The sequence below is a fragment of the Schistocerca cancellata genome, chromosome 6 (assembly GCF_023864275.1).
Source record: "Schistocerca cancellata isolate TAMUIC-IGC-003103 chromosome 6, iqSchCanc2.1, whole genome shotgun sequence".
Taxonomy (NCBI): domain Eukaryota; kingdom Metazoa; phylum Arthropoda; class Insecta; order Orthoptera; family Acrididae; genus Schistocerca; species Schistocerca cancellata.
This window is the reverse complement of record NC_064631.1, coordinates 247756935-247779055: the sequence shown is the minus strand read 5'-3', so window position 1 is coordinate 247779055 and position 22121 is coordinate 247756935. Positions and strand designations below refer to the sequence as shown.

The 22121-nt window shown below is 40.3% G+C and overlaps 1 protein-coding gene across 1 annotated transcript in view; it reads right to left on the bottom strand.

The window, feature by feature from the left end:
- Positions 1–22121, bottom strand: part of LOC126191381 (tRNA (adenine(37)-N6)-methyltransferase) — a 103242-nt gene that overhangs the window by 42733 nt on the left and 38388 nt on the right. Inside the window, exon 3 of the mRNA XM_049932233.1 lies at positions 12541–12698. Within this exon, the coding sequence (XP_049788190.1) occupies positions 12541–12698 (158 nt within the window). The remainder of the gene's footprint in view (positions 1–12540; positions 12699–22121) is intronic.

Sequence of the window (22121 nt, the reverse complement as noted above, 5' to 3'; positions counted from 1 at the left end):
AAGAATACACAAAAGAATGGAAAAGAAAATTCAGGATGTGTTAGATGACAATCAGTTTGGTTTTAAGAAATGTAAAGGCACTAGAGAGGCAATTTCGAGGTTGCAGCTTGCAAGAAGCCCCCCCCCCCCTCCCCCCACTCATGCTAAACCTCCAAGAAATGCCTCAGTTGAGCAGGCGAGTTCGTAGATGGTGGTATAAGGGGCATACAGTATAACTGGCCGCGCTTTCCCACCCTAGTTCCGCGATAATTTAGGCAGTCTGTCCCTGAACTGACTTAGTGAGCTGTCGCACAGGGGTTCTTCCTACCTGTTACACGGAGATGCTCTCATAGTTTTAAGTCCCCTTGCAGAGCTGTAGCAGCACCATCGGATTCTGAAAGTGCAATGCTACTGTCTATGTTTTACTTAATGAAGCAGGAAGAAGTTTTTTGTGCAAATAATATTTACATTGGATGCCATGATGGTGCATTTATTTAAGGAAAACTGTAAAATGAACTTGTTCGCACTGATTACAAGATAAAAATTAACAGTACAAGAGCATGGTCCACCGCATGACCAGATCAAAGCGCATCCTATCAACAACTGCAGACTATGATGCACAGTATGTAACCCAAGTGTAAAATTGGTATACTTTGTACAAGATTGTACATCTTCAGTTATGCCCAAGTTATTTACTTATTTATTAATATCAACATTTCCTGGTATAAGACAATTACTGAAAGATAGTATTTACAACTTAGACTTCTCCTAAGGACTGAATGGCAAAAGGCAACTTTTGTTAGCAAATATTTATTAATAACAATTACTTGAGGATGTTCTTGAGGACAATATTATAGAAATGGAAGAGAATGTAGATGAAGATGAAATAGGAGGTATAATACTGCTTGAAGATTTTGACAGAGCACTGAAAGACCTAAGTTGAAACAAGGCCTCGGGAGTGGACAACATTCCATTAGAACTACTGACAGCCTTGGGAGAGCCAGGCCTAACAAAACTCTACCATCTAGTGAGCAAGGTGTATGAGACAGGCGAAATACCCTCAGACTTCAAGAAGAATATAATAATTATTCCAATCCCAAAGAAAGCAGGTGTTGACAGATGCGAAAATTACCGAACTATCAGTTTTATAAGCCACGGCTGCAAAATACTAACATCAATTCTTTACATACAAATAGAAAAACTGGTAGAAGCTGACCTCGGGGAAGAGCAGTTTGGATTCTGTAGAAATGTTGGAACATGTGAGGCAATACTGACCCTACGACTTATCTTAGAAAATAGAGTAAGGAAAGGCAAACCTACATTTCTAGCATTTGTAAACTTAGAGAAAGCTTTTGACAATGTTGACTGGAATACTCTCTTTCAAATTCTGAAGATGGCAGGGGTAAAATACAGGGAGTGAAAGGCTATTTACAATTTGTACAGAAACCAGATGGCAGTTATAAAGAGTCAAGGGGCATGAAAGGGAAGCAGTGGTTGGGAAGGGAGTGAGACAAGGTTGTAGCCTATCCCCGATGTTATTCAATTTGTATATTGAGCAAGCAGTAAAGCAAACAAAAGAAAAATTCGGAGTAGGAATTAAAATCCATGGAGAAGAAATAAAAACTTTGAGGTTGATAATGGAAGCAAGGCTAAAGAAAAATCAAGACATGTTCTTAAGGTTTGTTCATTTGGAAAAAATGTACAAAAATGTCAAAAGGTGCAAGATGTTCAAAATTCTGAGGAAAATAAGGGTAAGCTACAGGAAGAGACAAGTAATATACAATATGTACAAGAGCTAAGAGGGAATAATATGACTAGAAGACCAAGAACAAAATGCTTGGATTTAAAAAGAGTTTAAGACAAGGGTGTTGTCTTTCGTTCCTACTGTTCTACCTATACATCGAAGAAGCAATGATGGAAATAAAAGTTAGGTTCAGGAATGGAATTAAAATTCAAGTTGAAAAGATCAATGATAAGATTTGCTGATAACATTGCTATCCTCAGTGAAAGTGAAGATGAGTTACAGGATCTCCTGAATGGAGTGAACAGTCTAATGAGTACAGAATATGGACTGAGAGTAAATTGAAGAAAGACGAAGGTAAGGCAAAGCAGCAGAAGTGAGAAACTTGACATATTGATTGGTGGTTATGAAGTAGGTGAAGTTAAGGAATTCTGTTATGAGGCAGCAAAATAACTCATGATGGATGGAACAAGGAGGGCATACAAAGCAGAATAGCACTGGCAAAAAGGGCATTTCTGGCCAAGAGAAGTCTATTAGTATCAAATATAGGCCTTAATTGGAGGAAGAAATTTCTGAGAATGTATGTTTGGAGTACAGAACTGTATGGTAGTGAAATATGAACTATGAGAAAACTGGAACAGAAGAGAATAGAAGCATTTGAGATGTGGTGCTATAGATGAATGTTGAAAATTAGATGGAGCGATAAAGTAAGGAATGAGGTGGTTCAGCACAAAATCGGAGAGGGAAGGACTATGACAAGAAAAAGGGACACGATGGTGGGACAACTGGTAAGATGTCAGGGAATAATTTACATGGTATTAGAGGGAGCTGTAGAGGGTAAAAACCACAGAGGAAGACAGAGATTGGAAAATACCCCGCAAATAACTGAGAACGTAAGTTGCAAGTGCTACTCTGAAATGAAGAGGTTGGCACAGGAGAAGTATTCGTGGCGGTGCGCATCAAACCAGTCAGAAGACTGCTGACTAAAAAATAAAAATGAATACACAAGAGTTTGTGGATTTTATGAAGTTTGTGCTGTTATAACTGTAGGTAGTATATTAATAAAAGGTGGGTTTCCCAAACACACTCCAACAAAACAGCACGACTGTCAGTTATAAAGCAAACAGTAGAATTCATTAAAATGAAAGTTACTACAATATTATTGAAAGGATACATTGCTACCCACCACACAGCGGAGATGTTGAGTTGCAGATAGGCACATCAAAAAGATGATCAAACAAGTAAACTTTCAACCAGAAAGGCTTTCATCCAAAATAGCCAAAACACACATGCACACACGCAAATGCAACTCTCACACTCATGGCCACAGTCTCTGCCTGCACAGGCCAGATACTGTGGTCACATGTGTGCGAGTTGCATTAGAGAGTTGTCCAATTTAGATGAAGGCCTCTCTAGCCAAAAGCTTACATGTTTGACTGACTATTTTTTTTTTGTGCCTATCTGTGACTCAACCTCCCTTCTATATGGTGAGTAGGAACCTATCCTCTTCAGAATATGGCTGTTATTCCATCCTGGATTTTCCACTTTATAAAATGAGAATGAGTTTGATAACTTGATCTTCAAGTAAGCAAATTATTAAATGTACATTAAGATTAAATTGTAACTCACAAATATACTCACAGGATATGAGACATTAGCTTTGGTACATGGTTCGTTGAACAGCTGTGGGAGCAAATGAATACTCCGTTTATTATTATGAATGAACAACTATATGCAATGAAAGACTGAACGAATCAACTGAGCTCTGAACTGAGCTCTGAACTGAAGATCATATGGATCAACTAGAGCTTCTGTTAGCAACAAGTTTACAAAGGGCAGGCTCTAGATAGTGATGGGACAACTGACTGTTTTCAACAACCAATGGGTCAGTCGATTGTTCTTCCACCCAAGTCAGTTTTTTCAGTTGAATGAAACAACCGAATGAAACTAGTTTCCGTGGCTGTGTCAGCTATATGAAAGTTTTCACTCACTCACTCACCAGGTTTAAGTGTTTTCATTCAATGTGAGACAACTGACTGAAACAAGTTTCCATCAGTTGTGGCTGTTGTATGAATGTTTTCACTCATTGACCGAGTTTCAGTGGCTTCATTCAATGCAAAACAACCAACTGACGCAAGTATCTGTCAGTACACACGTTATATGAATCTTTTCACTTAGTCTCTGGATTTGAGTTATTTCACTCTCATTCTTATTCATGCTTTTGTGTGTGTGTGCGTGGGGGGGGGGGGGGGGGGGAGGGCGGCGACAGTCACTGCAGTGGGTGCATGGCGCCAACGCCATAGCCTCCTCCTGCTTCTACCAGGTCCAGGGCAGCAGCCGGAGCGGGGTGATAGCTGGTAGCACCATGGCCGGCCCGAGTGGAGCACAGCACTGGCCCGGGACCTGCGATAGCAGTAACTGGCCACGACACAGCATCCCTGTGCCGGCTGCTGCCCTGGGCCTGGTAGTAGGAGGACATTACATGGACCATGTGCGATGCTCAGTGGCTAGATTTTTTGTAATTAATAGACATCTTTGCACCTTTTGAGTAAAACAAAATGCAAACAATCAGAAAGATCTGCTATGTATCCTTTCTTGTTCACATATCCCTAACAGAACTTTTATGCTTGCTCAACTTTGTACTCCCAATGAAGCTTTCACTAGTTACATGTTGCTAATTGCACTTGGAATGATTTAATGCACAGCAGTTTATATCTCAGTTTTAAGTGGTGAAAAGAAGAATTTTTCTTTCAGTACATAATCACAGGAGAATTTATATTGCTTATTTTGACTTGGGTCCACTGGTCTTCACATACACATGAGGTGGGGCTACCCTCCCAAAAAATTCTGGAACTTAATCCACAAATTTTTTCTACCCTTACCTTTTACTTATTGTACATATCTTCCTTTGAAATACTCTCCTCCACAACTGATACACCACTCCCAATGATGACACTGTTATCCTTAGTGTAAGTGATAAAGAGTTACAAGATGTGTTGAATGGAATGAACATTCTAATGAGTACAGAATATTGATTGTGAGTAAACCAGAAAAAGACAAAATTGGTGAGAAGTAGCAGAAATGAGAACAGGAGAAACTTAACAGAATTGGAGATCCTGAAGTCGATGAAATGAAGGAATTCTGCTACTTAGGCAGCAAAATAACCCATGATGGACGGATGAAAGTGGACATAAAAAGCAGAGTAGCACTGGCAAAAGGGGCATTCCTGGCTGAAAGAGGTCTACTAGTATCAGACAAAGGCCTTAATTTGAGGAAGAAATTTCTGAAAGTGTACTCCCAACACCATTTCCATTTCCAGAGGCAGTCCTGGTCCACCTCTTGCTGGATCACATGAAGCGCAATCTTCAAATTTTCTTTTATGTCGACTATCACTGCAAATCTTTGTCCTTTCAATTGGAAATAAGAAAAAAGTCTGCAGGGGCCAGGTCTGGAGAGTAAAGAGGATGAAGCAGCAGAGTGATTTCGTTTTTTGTGTAACAGTCACACACCAACAGTAATTAATGTGCGGGCGTGTTGTCATGATGTAAGAGTCATTAACTGTCTCACCCCATTTCAGGCTGTTCTCACATTTTCTCTCAAGTGTCGCAACATCAATTAATAGTTTGTTCCTGTGGCATAAATTCATGATTAAATAATCCTTCAAAGACAAAGAAAACTGTCAGCATGGTTTTGACATTTGACTTGACCTGATGAGCCCTTTTTGGTCTTGGAGAACCTTTCCCAACCTATTGTGAAGATTGAACCTTGGTCTCGATATCATAAACGTAGATCCACGTCTCACCACCAGTTATGATTCTCTGAAGGAATCTCTCGTTTTCATTTGCGTGATCCAAAAGCTGTTTACAGATCGGGAGGTAAAAGTCTTTCTGGTCTTGACTCATGAGCTATGGGACAAACTTGGTGGTAACTCGATGCATTCCAGGATGTTATTTCAGGATTTCATGACATGATCCAACTGAAATGTTTCATTCATTCTTCGACTGGCATGCCAACGTTGTTGACGTTCCTGGCATGAGCGTCATCAGTAGACATCGAAGGGCATCCTACATGAAGATTATCTTCAACATCTGTTAGGCAGTTTTTAAACTGTGTGAACCATTCACAACACAGAGAACGGCTTAAGCAATCATCACCGAAGGCTTCCTGCATAATTTGGTGTGTCCCTGTAAAGATTTTCTTAAGTTTCACGTATAATTTAAAGCAGACGCATTGCTCCTCTAACTCTGCCATCTCAAAATTCGCAAACTGTGTGGCACAATGTTCCACTCATTACAGCACTGAACAATAACTAGCAGACATACAAAAATGAAACTTCTGGCAGTTACACACAAAAAACAGGCATGTGCAGGGATGCCAACCACATTACGCTCCAACACATCATTGGTACGAAATTACAAATGTTCCAGAATTTCTTGAACAGACCTTGTATGCCACTGCTTTACTTCACCTAATGAAAGCACTACAGATCGGTTTAACTCACTAGAATAACTGGGTAATTCAGTCAACTAAACCACTAAACAGTGGTTTCAGTTCAATGCCGAATGAATACATGCTTCCAATCCCAGAAAAAAACTAAAGACTGGTTTCACCTGGGAGGGGGGGGGGGGGGGGGGGGGGGGGGCGGCAAAGATGCATAACACAGTCAGTACAGAAAACACCACTGGATTGTGTTGACTGTTTTCATTCGGTTGCTCCCAACACGGACTGGTTTCACAATCAAAAGAAATGAATGTATAATAATCCAACTAATATGTAACGCTAGAACTGACTGTTTCGCTTGTTTACATTCAGTGGCTCCCACAGACCGGTTTTACTCAAAAGAATAAATGAACACTTCTATCGATACGTAAAGCTACAACAGAATGAGTGCAATTGTTTTCCACCAACCAACTAGATCGATTGTTTTCATTCACTTGTTCCCAACACTCACTCAAGATGGTCAAAGAGAGAACTGCTTACAGCCCAAGACAAACTGAAACATTAATCTGTTAGAATTTTTACTAGCTCATGAGATACTGACATCTGCTGTCTGATGATTCAATAAGAAAGTTGTTTAACACAACTGAATTCAAAATACATCCAAAGGATAGTGAAGTGGTAAAATTGCTGAAAGTACTTTTTCAAATCTTTTCAACTATGTTATTTCAAGTAACAAAACACCAAATACAAGGAGTGGGAGGAGTAGGTAGGCAGGAATGAAATCAAATATTTCTACATCTCCTGTGGGCTAAACTAGCAAGTGCATACGAGAGTACTGGAGAGGAAACTTTTCTTCTGAGCCAACTACTCTGTTATGAGGGGGGTACTCAAAGGTTTTTAAAATCATCTAAGGCAGGGCTTCACAACATACGTGCTTGCGGAGCAAGCTATGAGCAGCAAGGCGCGAGCACGGAGCAGCGCGAGCACACTACCCCCACTACCGGATCAGAGCGGAGAGGGGGGAGAGATACGTTGGGCACACAACAGCTGCCGCCAGTCAATGTAAATCCGCGGCCACCTGCAGGGATATCACTCACGAATTATTAATGTGACAAATGAAGCAAATAAAGGAGAATGTACATGTGCCACATAATTTTATTAGCTTAGTGTATGCCTCTACATTTGTATTAATTTGTGAACTGTTACACAATAAAAGGTGTCACTGAAGTGTGGGATTCTCGGTTATCTTGTACTTTTTGCCCTTTAAAATTGCATCTATGTTCGGAGTAATTGTTCTTGTGCATTGTAGGCGCAACGTGCAGTTTAAATTTCGATCAGACAATGTGTTTCTCAGGTGCATCTTGTTACATTTCATTGCAGAGAACAGTCGTTCACAAACATACGTGGAACCAAACATTGATATTATTGTAGCCGCCAGTTTGTGTAAACGAGGAAATCTATCCTGAGGGAAGTGTCTACAGAATTCCAAAATGATTTCTTGATCTGAAATTTGTCTCCGTATTCTCTGTCACACTGCAGGTCAATAATTTCTAGTTGCAGCTCAGGACGAATCTCTTCAATATTCTCTGAACATGGAGAGGAGAACGGATCAAAATCACTGTCTAGTACTGTCAGATCTTGAAAGCATTGATCAAGTTCTTCCTTAAGGGCAACTAAACTATGTGAATAACGTTCACAGTCTTTGTGAACATCTTGCATGGATGTTAATTTTAAAATTTTCCCGGCGAATTGACTGTTCAATCAAATTTCGGGCTTGCAGCCGGTCGTTGTTCAATACTTCGCATGATATTTCAACTGGGCACCTGCCAGTCATCTTCAGGTGAGCCGTCGCAGACTGGCAAGAACGTCGTCCGTTCCGCAATATATAGCGTACTGTAACTATTCTGCGCATGCGTCGAAAACTTGATAGTTGAACCACACTGCCCGCCGGCAGCGCCCTCGCTGGTGGAATAGCGGAACTCAGTCGCCCTCTGCGTTGCTGTTTGCCACGGTGGTCAATGCAATCTGTCGTCTTCGATTTGAGCAAATCGTGGAGATGATGGGATTCCATGCACTGTCCAGCTGGTAGCCACTGTCACAGTTTAACAGATTTTCCGCCAGTCGTATTTCTACGGATTCTTTAATAATGGAGTCCCAGAAAGACGAAGCTGTGGACAAAATCATTGTTTTCTCATACTCCATTGAATGTCCAGTAGAAATACAATGTTCAGCAATAGCGGACTTGCTTGGCTGCAAAAGGCGGGTGTAACATTGATGTTCAGTGCAGCGTTCTTTCACGGTGCGTGTGGTTTGACCTATGTAAGCCATACCACATTGGCACGGTATCTTGTAAATTCCGGCCTTTCATAGTAACAGATTGTCCTTAACTGATCCCACAAGGTCCGCAATCTTCGATGGTCGGCGGAAAACCACTTTTACCTGAAATTTTCGGAGGATTCTTGCTATTTTACACGAAGTGTTGCCAACAAAAGGAAGAAAAGCTAAAGATTGTTCCGGCATGTTCTCCTCTTTATTCACTTCCTGCTTCTTAGTTTTAACTGTTAGTGCCCTGTTAATCTGCCGGATGGAATACCCATTTTCGCTGAATACTGTCTTTAGATGGGCGAGTTCTTGAGGTAAGCTATCTAGATCTGAGACAGTATGAGCTCTATGAACAAGTGTTTTAAGCAAACTTATGGTTTGCGATGGGTGATGGCAACTCGATGCTTGCAGGTACAAATCAGTATGAGTGGGTTTCCGGTAAACTGAATGCCCTAGAGAACCATCATTCTTCCTTCGAACCAGGACATCCAAGAAAGGCAAACAACCATCTTTCTCTATTTCCATGGTGAACAGGATGCTGCTATGAATAGAGTTGAGGTGATGTAGAAACTCCATTAATTTATCTTCTCCATGAGGCCACACTATGAAAGTGTCATCCACATACCGCCAAAAAACTGTTGGTTTCAGGGCAGCTGATTCAAGTGCTCTCTCTTCAAAATCCTCCATAAAAAGGTTGGCCACCAAAGGAGACAGGGGGACTACCCATGGCGACACCGTCAGTCTGTTCAAAATATTCTTGATTAAACATAAAATAAGTTGAGGAAAGAGCGTGCCTGAACAAAGCAGTGATATCAACAGGAAACATGTTACCAATCAGTGTCAAAGAATCTGCAAGAGGAACTTTTGTAAAAAGTGAGACTACATCAAAACATACTAGAAGGTCTACACTGCTAAGACGAAGAACCCCCAGTCGATTGATAAAATCAGCTGAGTTTCGTATGTGATGTGAGCACTTGCCTACGAAAAGTCTCAGTAAGGAAGCGAGATGTTTAGCTAAATCATATGTAGGAGCTCCAATGTTGCTCACTATTGGACGCAGAGGAAGACCCTCTTTATGAATCTTTGGAAGGCCATACAGTCTTGGAGGTACACAACCATGTGGTCTTAACCTCTTGATGGTCTCTTGTGGTAAGGAGGAGGAATTTAATAGTGCTGAAGTTTTTCGTTGCACACGTTCTGTAGGATCGTAATCAATCCTCCTACAGGTAGAGTCACTTAACAGACCATACATCTTATCTTTATACACACCACGAGGTAACAAAACAGTTGCATTACCTTTGCCAGCTTTCAATAACACTACGTCAGGGTCCTCTCTCAGATTTCGTAATGCAGCCCTTTCTGCAGAGGTTAAATTATTGCGTTGAGTAGGAGCCTTCAACAGAGCATGGCAAGTTTCCCTTCTTATTTCGTCTGCAACACCCAAAGGAAGACGTCGTACAGCTTCTACAACACCACTCAAAATACTTATTAATGAACAATCTTTAGCTTTTCTTTCTTTCGTTGGCAACACTTCGTTTAAAATAGCAAGAATCCTCCGAAAATTTCAGGTAAAAGTGGTTTTCCGCCCACCATCGAAGATTGCGGACCTTGTGGGATCAGTTAAGGACAATCTGTTACTACGAAAGGCCGGAATTTACAAGATACTGTGCCAATGTGGTATGGCTTACATAGGTCAAACCACACGCACCGTGAAAGAACGCTGCACTGAACATCAATGTTACACCCGCCTTTTGCAGCCAAGCAAGTCCGCTATTGCTGAACATTGTATTTCTACTGGCCATTCAATGGAGTATGAGAAAACAATGATTTTGTCCACAGCAACGTCTTTCTGGGACTCCATTATTAAAGAATCCGTAGAAATACGACTGGCGGAAAATCTGTTAAACCGTGACAGCGGCTACCAGCTGGACAGTGCATGGAATCCCATCATCTCCACGATTTGCTCAAATCGAAGACGACAGATTGTGTCGACCACCGTGGGAAACAGCAACGCAGAGGGCGACTGAGCTCCGCTATTCCACCAGCGAGGGCGCTGCCGGCGGGCAGTGTGGTTCAACTATCAAGCTTTCGACGCATGCGCAGAATAGTTACAGTACACTATATATTGCGGAACGGACGACGTTCTTGCCAGTCTGCGACGGCTCACCTGAAGATGACTGGCAGGTGCCCAGTTGAAATATCGTGCGAAGTATTGAACGACGACCGGCTGCAAGCCCGAAATTTGTTTGAACATCTTGCATGGATGATAATTTAGGAAAATGAGCTAGATTTCCTGTTTCTAGCTGACTCACCCAAAGTGTCAATTTCATTTTAAAAGCTCGTATTCGATCTATGAAATGAATAATTAGCAGATCTTTACCTTGTAGTGAAATGTTCAAAGCATTCAGATGGCTAGTTAAATCTGCTAAGAACGCCGAGATCACATTTCCATGAAGGCTCTTTCAATTCAGGAACACACATGTTATTTATTTCCATGAACATATTTATCTCATCTAATAGGCAAAAAAATCGATTTAATAATTTGCCACGACTAAGCCAGTGGACCTTGCTGTAATAAGGCAGGCTACCATACTGGCTTTCTACATCCTCAAGAAAGCTTTTAAATTGTCTGTGTTGTAGCCCATGCTTCCTTACATAATTGGTTGTACGAACAACAACACTCATCACACTTTTTAGAGTGATACTCTTTGCACATAAGTTTTCCTGGTGGATCACACAGTGAACGCCCCTTATTTCCATTCGGCACGGTCAGTTTTTGCATTTTCTCCTTCAACAGCGCAACGAAACCTCATTTTTTTCCCTGTCATCACTGGTGCACCGTCTGCAGACGCTGAAACTAAAGAATTCCACGACAATCCTATATTTTCAACACTTTCTTCAACACTACTTAAAATATCACCTCCGATTGTAGTGTTCTTCATGGCTCTTACATCGAGGAGCTCCTCCCTCACCTGAAGATCTCTATTAACACCTCTAATAAATATAGCAAGCTGCGCTGTTCCAGTGATATCAACAGTTTCGTTCAGAGCTAGAGAATACGCCATAAAATCTTTACAGATATTTGCAAGCTGCCTCTGCATGCCGTCTGCCATGTCCTGTATGCAACGCATAATGGTCATGTTAGATAATGGCACAATCCGAAACTGCTCAACTTGAGATGGACACAAATGTTCTGCTGCAACCACCAAACATTCTTTTATCAAATAGCCATCAGTGAAGGGGTGCAGGGATTTTGCTAAAAGCAAAGCAATTTTGTAACTCACTCTGAGAGCTGCCTCAGTTGATTTTTCTTCGTCGTCCAGATCTTCTTCGGATAGCTTCCTTTTAAGTTTAATAACTTCCTGTGCACGATCTGGTCCATCACATTTTCCACTTCCGTAGTCTTTCGCGTGGTACGACATATAATGTCGCTGCAAATTAAATTTCCTAAAAGAATTCAGCGTTTTGTGACATACTAAACATTTTGCAAGACCATCTTTTTCTGTAAACAGATACAATTCCTCCCAATGGGGGTTGAACTGCGAAAGCATGGTTGGGGTTGCAACAACGGCGACTTGACATGATTCTTAACCAGCGAATTGACTGTTAGAGCTGATCGTAGTACTTTAAACGTTACACAGTCGGCGCGAATTCAATAGGCACGCTGCGGCCCTATTCAAACATGCACGCGCATTTCCCCTCCCTCCCTACTCCGCGACCTTGCACCTGCTCACGAGCACGTGCCTGAGCAGACGCGAGTACTTGCGCTCAAAACCGGCCAGTTGTTAAGCCCTGATCTAAGGAAAAAAGTTATCTCATTACTTTTTTGTTTGTTTGGAAGTGTGTTTGCAACCCTAGTACATATCAAAATCTCCATGCCATTTTGTTTTGGCTCCTCAAGCAATATGTCAATGTACCGTGGTGTGGGGATTTCAATGTTAACCAAGACTGCAGACATGCACCAACAAATAAACAAAAATTAATTGTACAATTTTTTTTCCAAACGGTAGTTATAACTTTATGATTACCATGCATAGAATTTGTGGATGAAAACAAACCTTCAACACGGTCAATGCAGACAAGAGAAAGCCCAACTGGACAAGGTCGATGTGGTGAACGAGTCCCAAACACTCCTAAACGTGCTCCGTTCAGTCTGGGAGGTGATACTTTTGCTCTGATGTGAGTAGAATCATTTTTGTGGAAATGGAAGAGAATCCTGAAACAGAAAATTCAGTTATGGTCACCCATTTATATTCAATAAATTCAACAACCATCTTTATTACAAAGACGTTTAGCAATTCACTCCTTGAACAGGGGAGTGAACAATCTCCACTTCTTTCCTTTGATCTCCTTGAATCTAGAATAAAACTCCTCTGGTTTTAAAGGCTTAGACTTCTAAAATTCTCCTTTCATGTTATCTGTTTTGCTGTATTATTTTTATAAAAAGTCTCATAGCTTAACATGAACAGGAACTTTGTCATTTATGCATTCTGGAAGGAGTGCTACACTCTCAACATTCTTCGATCTCATACAAAGTCTGTTTACTATAAAGTCTTCCATGGAAAAGTGCACTAATTCACTTTTAAGGTGCTTAGGGAAATCCAAAAAACATTTTTGCCCTGTTTATCAAAAAATAATTAAAAAAAGAAAGTGGTCACATATAAAGTTTTTGGGCTGTGACAATATTACAATTTTATTTTAGGAAAACACAAACCAAAAAAATCTAATCTGACACCACAGGTATTAAAAGAGCACTTTATTATTACTATAATACAGAGTGTAGGTGATAAATACAGGAGTCAAGTATTATGGTTGAATAGTTGAATTTTCAGTCCTCATCAGTCTTTTGATTGGTTTGATGAGGCCAGCCATAAATTCGTCTCCTATGCCAACCTCTTCATCTTAGAGTAACACTTGCAACGCACCATGTCTTCAATTATTTGCTGGATATGTTCCACACACTGTTTTCCTCTACAATTTTTAGCCCCTGCAGCTCCCTCTAGTACCATGAAAGTTATTCCCTAATGTCTTAACAGATATCATATTATCCTGTCCCTTCTTCTTGTCAGTGTTTCCCTTATATTCCTTCCCTGTCCGATTCTGCAAGGAACACCTCCATTCCTAACCTCATCAGTACATTTAATTTCAACATTCTTCTGCAGCACCAAACCTCAAATGCTTTGATTCTCTTCTTTTCCAGTTTTCCCACAGTAGTTGTTTCACTACCATACAATGCTCTGCTCCAAATGTACACTTTCAGAAATTTCTTCCTCAAATTAAGGCCTTTGTCTGATGCCGGTAGACCTCTTTCAGCCAGGAATGCCCCTTTTGCCAGTGCTACTCTGCTTTTTATGTCCACTTTCATCCGTCCATCATGGGTTATTTTGCTGCCTAAGTAGCAGAATTCCTTCATTTCATCGACTTCAGGATCTCCAATTCTGTTAAGTTTCTCCTGTTCTCATTTCTGCTACTTCTCACCAATTTTGTCTTTTTCTGGTTTACTCACAATCAATATTCTGTACTCATTAGAATGTTCATTCCATTCAACACATCATGTAACTCTTCATCACTAACACTAAGGATAGCAATCTATCAGTTTAATAAGTCACAGCTGCAAAATACTAACGCGAATTCTTTACAGACGAATGGAAAAACTGGTAGAAGCCGACCTCGGCGAAGATCAGTTTGGATTCCGCAGTAATGTTGGAACACGTGAGGCAATACTGACCCTACGACTTACCTTAGAAAATAGATTAAGGAAAGGCAAACCTACATTTCTAGCATTTGTGGACTTAGAGAAAGCTTTTGACAATGTTGACTGGAATACTCTCTTTCAAATTCTAAAGGTGGCAGGGGTAAAATACAGGGAGTGAAAGGCTATTTACAATTTGTACAGAAACCAGATGGCAGTTATAAGAGTCGAGGGGCATGAAAGGGAAGACGTGGTTGGGAAGGGAGTGAGACAGGGTTGTAGCCTCTCCCCGATGCTGTTCAATCTGTATATTGAGCAAGCAGTAAAGGAAACAAAAGAAAGATTCGGAGTAGGTATTAAAGTCCATGGAGGAGAAATAAAAACGTTGAGGTTCGCCGATGACATTGTAATTCTGTCAGTCAGCAAAGGACTTGGAAGAGCAGTTGAATGGAATGGACAGTGTCTTGAAAGGAGGATATAAGATGAACATCAACAAAAGCAAAACGAAGATAATGGAATGTAGTCGAATTAAGTCGGGCGATGCTGAGGGAATTTAATTTAGGAAATGAGACACTTAAAGTAGTAAAGGAGTTTTGCTATTTGGGGAGCAAAATAACTGATGATGGTCGTAGTAGAGAGGATATAAAATGTAGACTGGCAATGGCAAGGAAAGCGTTTCTGAAGAAGAGAAATTTGTTGACATCGAGTATAGATTTAAGTGTCAGGAAGTCGTTTCTGAAAGTATTTGTATGGAGTGTAGCCATGTATGGAAGTGAAACATGGACGATAAATAGTTTGGACAAGAAGAGAATAGAAGCTTTCGAAATGTGGTGCTACAGAAGAATGCTGAAGATTAGATGGATAGATCACATAACTAATGAGGAGGTATTGAATAGGATTGAGGAGGCACAACTTGACAAGAAGAAGGGACCAGTTGGTAGGACATGTTCTGAGGCATCAAGGGATCACAAATTTAGCATTGGAGGGCAGCGTGGAGGGTAGAAATCGTAGAAGGAGACCAGGAGATGAATACACTAAGCAGATTCAGAAGGATGTAGGTTGCAGTAAGTACTGAGAGATGAAGAAGCTTACACAGGATAGAGTAGCATGGAGAGCTGCATCAAACCAGTCTCAGGACTGAAGACAACAACAACAACAGCAATGTCATCAAAGGAATCTTATCACCAATATACTTTCACCCTGAATTTTAATCCCATTGAACCTTTCTTTTATTTCAGTCATTATTTCATCGACAGTAGTGCCTGTCTTATATCATCTTTAATCCAAGCACTTTTTCTTGGCCTTCCAGTCTTATTCTTCCTTCTTGGTTCTTGTACATATTGTATATTACCCACCTTTCCCTACAGCTTACCCCTACTTTTCTCAGAAAATCCAACAACTTGCACCGTTTTACATTGCTGAATGTTTTTTGCAGATCAGCAAATCCTATAAATGTGTCTTGATTTTCCACTTTCCTTCAGTCTTGCTTTCATTATAAAATACAATATCCAAACTGCCTCAGTGGTGCTTTTAGCTTTCCTAAAGCCAAATTGATCATCATCTAACGGATTCTCTACTTTCTTTTCAGTTCTTCTGTACATTATTCTTGTCAGCAACTTGGATGCACGAGTTGTTTAGCCGATTGTGTGATAATTCTTGCACTTGTTGGTTCTTGCGATCTTCATAATTGTGTGGATGATGTTTCTCAGAAAGACAGGGTATATCACCTGTCTTATATGTACTACATACTTTAAGGAACCATTTGCACTTGAGCACAGACAATATTTAATTTTGTTAACTTAGATTATATGTATCGATTTTTTAAGACAAGAGAATGCAAAATGAAGCAATTAACACCGCTCTCTTGTCACAGCCAGTAGGCAACAGCACGCTCTTATGTCACCCGTTGTCCTAGAAGGATGTAATATTTTGTGTGGCTCCACAGTTAGCCATATTGACATTTATTTGCAGAAAAGAGGCGCGGAATTAATAAGTCGCTCTCATTTGTGAATTATCTGCAATTATTTACTTGGAATTTTACGCAAGTGTCATTTGTATCGTAATGTATATGTTAAAATGAATATATGTTTTATTTCATCGTATGCTTTTCTTTATTTTAGTAGTTTTAGTAACTCCATTTTCATGATTGAAGCTGAGGACAGATATCATACTTTGTCTACAAAAAATACATAATAAGCCCTGGCTACGCTCCGTACATCTTCGGACGTGCGAAGCTCGATAAATTCACGGCGTAAATTTGAATCTCTCAATTACTTACCCAAAAAATCAAACAACAATAATTATTATTATTATTACAAATTACTATTATATATTATTATTTTATATTTTATTTTTTATTTGTTAAAATAGCAATGTGAATAGTCATTCCATTACCACTTCCCCCAATGATTTTAGAAATTGTGATGGAACATTATCTATCCCTTCTGCATTATTTGACATTAAGTCTTCCAAAGCTCATTTAAATTATGATTCTAATACCAGATCCCCTATCTCTTCCCTGTCGCCTCCTGTTTCTTCTTGTAGCACTTCATCAGACAAGTCTTTCCTGTCACAGAGAACTTCAATGTACTCTTTCCACCCATTTGCTCTCTCTTCTGCATTTAATAGTGGAACTCCCACTCTGCACTCTTTCATGTTATTGTCCTTGTTTTTAATTTGATTGAAGGTTATTTTGAACTTTTATATGCTGAGTCATTCCTTCCAATCATTATTTTTCAATTTCTTCACATTTTTCAAGCAGTCATTTCATCTTAGCTTCCCTGCACTTCCTATTTATTTCATTCCTAAGAGACTTATTTCTGTTTGCCTGAATATTCCTTATCATTTTTGTTCCTTCCGTCTTTTGCTGATCAACTTAATTTTTCTGTTACCCATAATGTCTTCGCAGTTGGCTTCTTCATACCTATGTTTTTGTTTCCAATTTCTGTAATTGTTCTTTTTAGGGATGTCCATGCCTCTTCAACTGCCTACCAAGCTATTCTTAATCACAGTCTCAATTTTTTTCGACAGACTTTTGAAGACGGTCTCCAGCTTTTGTATTCCTAAGTTGAAGAAGTCTCCTGCCAACCAGCTGAGGAAGCTTGTGACCTCTGCTCAGACTTCGTCATCACTCTTGAAGCGTTTGCCACCGAAGTGTTCCTTTCGCTTGGGGAAGAGATGATAATCACTGGGGGCTATGTCCAGGCTGTACGGGGGATGCGGCATAACAGTCCACCCAAATTTCTTCAAAAGATTCTGTATTTGACGAGTGATGTGTGGTCGCGCATTGTTGTGAAGAAGCGCTACCCCCTCCAATAGTCATCTTCTCCGTCAATTCTGGATTGCTCGCTGGAGTTGGGTCAATGTTTCACAATATCTGTTTGAGTTTACTGTCATCCCAGGTTGCATGATATCAATGAGGAGTGCTCCCTTCCGTCCGTCCGTCAGCATCCAGGGGATGCAGCAAGCACACATCCTGTGATACCCCAACATTGCTGTTAAAGCTGTTTCAATTGTGCCATGGGAAGCTACTTTGAGCAGCTCACTGTTGATCATCTGGACAATTGCGTCCAAAACTGGCGGTCTTCCACTTTGTTCTTCATAGTGAACTTCCGTGCAACCCTCGGCAAAAGCCCTGCAACATTTGCGGACATGATGAATGGACATGCACTCTTCACCATAAACCTCAGTCAGTTGCCAATGAATCTCCACATGCAGTAACTTCCTTGCATGGAAAAACCAGATTACTGCTCGAACCTCACACTTGGCGAGAGCAGTGATCAACACTTCCATTTCTGATGGCTGCCAAGCCAGCACTGAATGACGTAGCGAATCGCGGACGGGTGGGCTTGAGAGTGGGGGAACCACTGCACACGGCACTGTTGTCAGATTTTGCCTATCATCTTCCTTCAAGACTGTAGCTCATTTGGAACCTTACTTTTGGTACAACCCTCGTATATACAGATATACAGCATTCCTCAATGAATGAAGAAATGGAAATTAAATTACAAATGCAGATCACAATAAGTATGAGAGACAAGGGAAGAATTTGCATTTTGATCGAACCTGCTGATAACAAATCTAGTAGTACGGCTCTAAATTACGTCAATGTTTTTCTTTGATCTGACATGGCTTGGATCCCAAACACAAAGCAGTACTTGTACTAGTGGTCTACATGTGATCTCCATTGACTAGTAACTGAAGTCTACCATTTTCCTTCCCCACTGCTGATCAAATGAGCTCATTCCATTTCATATCATACTGCTTTGCTACATTACACATATGAGGTTTGATCATCATGACCTTGTCAAGCAGTCATCACCAATACCATATACTTACTCATCTGTATTAATTCAGATTTGTCTAAATATAGAGGTAGCTGTCATTCACCATACCACATAGAAATTCTATGTCATCCTGTATTTTCCAACAGTCACACACTGATGACACTCTGCTGTACACTACAGCATCGTCAGCGAACACTTGCAGATTCTGCTCACTCTATCCATCAGATCAAGAGCAGTCCTATTACACTTCCCCCGTGCTGACTCACAGAAGAAATTTTTATGGTACCAAAGACAAGTAAGGTGACAAAACCAACTTCATAAATAATGGCTGGTACATGTACTAAGTTAATTAAAAGTTATTCGCATTGGCCAAGGAGGCTATTCATCATTTTTAAATACAACTCTGAAGGAGGTTGGACTGTTTCTTTAAATTTCTAAGAAAGGCAAAGGCCTTGTTCCTGTATACGGTAGATCAAAGAAAAATAACTGCAGTCACACATCAATTACTAATACTGCATTTTATCTAATATATAAATGTTCTCAAATTTTAAGAACATGTTCTATTAACTGTAATTGGATAGATAAAAAAATCTAATCACCAAGCTGCAATAGGAGATCACATACACACAAATAGGTTTAACTTATGTAAGCGTTCAGAGCCAGGGGCTCCTTCCAGCAGCAGAGTTGAATGGGAAGGAAGAGCGGTGAAGGAAAAGGACTGGAGAAGTTTAGGAAAAGAGATATAGTTTGGAAAGGTCAAACCACAGGTCATGAGAGACTTATCAGATGGGATGAGAAGGAAAGACTGATTATTGGGAAATGCACCAGAGAGAGAGCTTAAAGGTGGAAGTCAGGGTAATATGCAAGACAAAGATTACTAATAAACATCATGCATGAATTAATAAAAGTGAAAATCTAAGTGCATTGCATGTAACAGAGGTGGGAGGGGGGACGGCGTAAAATGACTGATCAGAAAACGAAAGATGTAGAAAACTAAAATGGAGTGAAGAAAGGAGTAGTTACCGTGAAGAAATGCTGAAACGGAAGGAATTAACATAAATTAAGGCAAGGTGGGTGGCGAGAACCAAGGATATCTGTCGAGTTCTGCGAAACTGGTGTACGGGAAGAATCTAGATGGTGCGCGTAGTGAAACAGGCACAGAGGTCATGACTGTCACATTGCAGAGCATGCTCTGCAACAAGATATTGTGTGTTGCTGGTACAAACCTTATGCCTATGCCTATTCATCGTAACTGATAAATGGGTAGTAGCCACAGCAGTGTAAAAGCCTGAACACAGTTTACATAACTGGTATATGACGTGTCGTTTCACAGGTGGATCTGCCTTTGATAGTACATGTTTTGCCAGTTACAGGGCTGGTATAGATGGTGGAAGGAGGGTGCATAGAGTAAGTTGTGCAGTGAGGATGGTCACAGTGGTAGGAGCCATAGGGTTGGGAGATGGGTGCAGAAGGAGCATAGGGTCTGACAAGGATGTTATGGAGAATGGGAGGGTGACGAAAAGCTATTGCAGGTGTGGTGGGCAAAATCTCAGACAGAAAGGATCTCATTTCAGGGCATGATTTTAGAAAGTCATGGCCTTATCGAAGTAGCTGATTAATACATTCAGGATTGGATGCGATGGCCTGGGAAATCTGTTTTTGAATTAGGCTGGTAAGATAATTACTTCCAGCGAAGGCAGAGGTCCTCTTTTCAAAAACATGCTTTTGCACTATCAAAACTTAGATCCCACATACTGTTTCTTAAAACCTGCTTGTCCCTTGGAGTTACTCCCAAAGGTCTAACATTTGAAGTTCTCATTTTTGGATGTAGTCCTACTCTAATGTAATCCTCCTCTACATTAGGCTCTTTTACAGTTTCAAACACAGCAATCTCTTGCACTTACCTGACTAATCTGTGACCTATATGCCTCATCTGCCAATTTTCACACCACCAGACTTCTCACTTTTCACAAAATACTGCAGTTATCCGCCCCTCATGTTTCCTTGGATGGCATCATCCACCAAGCCAACTTCAGACTGTGACAACATGCCAAACTTCACTTCAAAAGCTATACCACCTTCTCCTAAATTTCCTCAACAGTTCAGCTCCCCAAACAGCCATACCATCAACCACTATTCTTCTTCTACAAACCAAACTTAGCCAAGCTCCTTAACATCCCACAGCCTTCATCACTGCCTCCGACCAAAAATAACTCACAATCACAAAAAACAGTCACAACAATACAGTGCGCACAACCTCTAGTCTAAAGCACTCACCCCTCCTGAATTATCTGCATCTGTCATGGAACAAGAGTGGCAGGAGGTTAATAGTGCCGATAACATGGATGACAAATATAATACTTTCCTTGACACATTTCTCATGCTCTTTGAGAGTTGCTTTCAATTAGAATGTTCTAAACGGGGTACTAGCAGTAATGGGCAGCCCATGTGGCTGACTAATGGTATAAGGATATCATGTAGGTTTAAAGTGGGAATTATATCAAAATGTTAGTAGCAGTCACAATGAAGCTGCAGTAGCCCATTACAAACAGTACTGTAAGGTGCTTAAAAATGTTATTAGGAAGCCAAACGGTATGTGTTATGCAAATAGAATACCTGATTCACAGGATAAAATTAAAGCCATATGGTCGGTTGTGAAGGAAGTGTCTGGTCAGCAGCACAAGATCGATGATATAAAGTCAGTTCGTAGTAAAAATATTTCTGTTACTGATAAATCAGATATATGTACAGTATTTAACAATCATTTTCTGAGCATTGTGGTGAATTACAAAAAAATTTTGTTTCTACAGGGAATCATAACTTTCTTGGCAAATGCCTTTCCAAGATTGATGTCTGAAATACTCCTCTGTGATAAAGATGGTTGGGGGGTGGGGGGACAGTCAATAATAAAAACACTGAAGACCAAGGACTCTTCTGGATATGACAGAGTGCCTAGCAGAATATTAAAGTACTGTGCTGCACATGTTAGACCTTTATTTAGCCATACTTGTAATTTTTCCTTTAGGAATGGTCAGTTTCCAGAAAGATTAAAGTACTCAGTAGTAAAGCCACTTTATAAAAAAATAAGAAAAGGATAATGTAGACAATTTTAGACCTATTTCTGTGCCACCAATGATTGTTAAAGTCATTGACAAGATTGTGCATGTAAGGATAATTGATCATTTTATATCACATGATTTGCTATCAAATGTACAGTTTGGATTTACAAGTCCTTTATCAACAGAAAATGCTATATTCTCTTTTCTCTGTGAGGTACTGGATGGGCTAAACAAAAGGATTCGAATGCTGGACATATTTTTTGATTTAACTAAGGCATTTCATTGAGTTGATCACAAAATATTGCTAAAGGAGTTGGACCATTACGGAATACGGGGAGTAGCTAACAATTGGTTCACCTCTTACTGTAGCAACAGACAGCAAAAGTTAATTATTCACAATGGTGAGAATGACTGTGATGTGGTGTCTAAGTGGGGTACAGTCAAGTGGGGGGGGGGGGTGCCCTAGGGATCCTGCTCCTTATTTATATAAATGATATGCCCTCTAGTATTATGGAAAACTCTAAAATATTTCTGTTTGCTGATGACCCCGGCTTGGTAGTAAAGGATGTGTGCAACATTGGCCCGGTTTCAAATATTGCAGT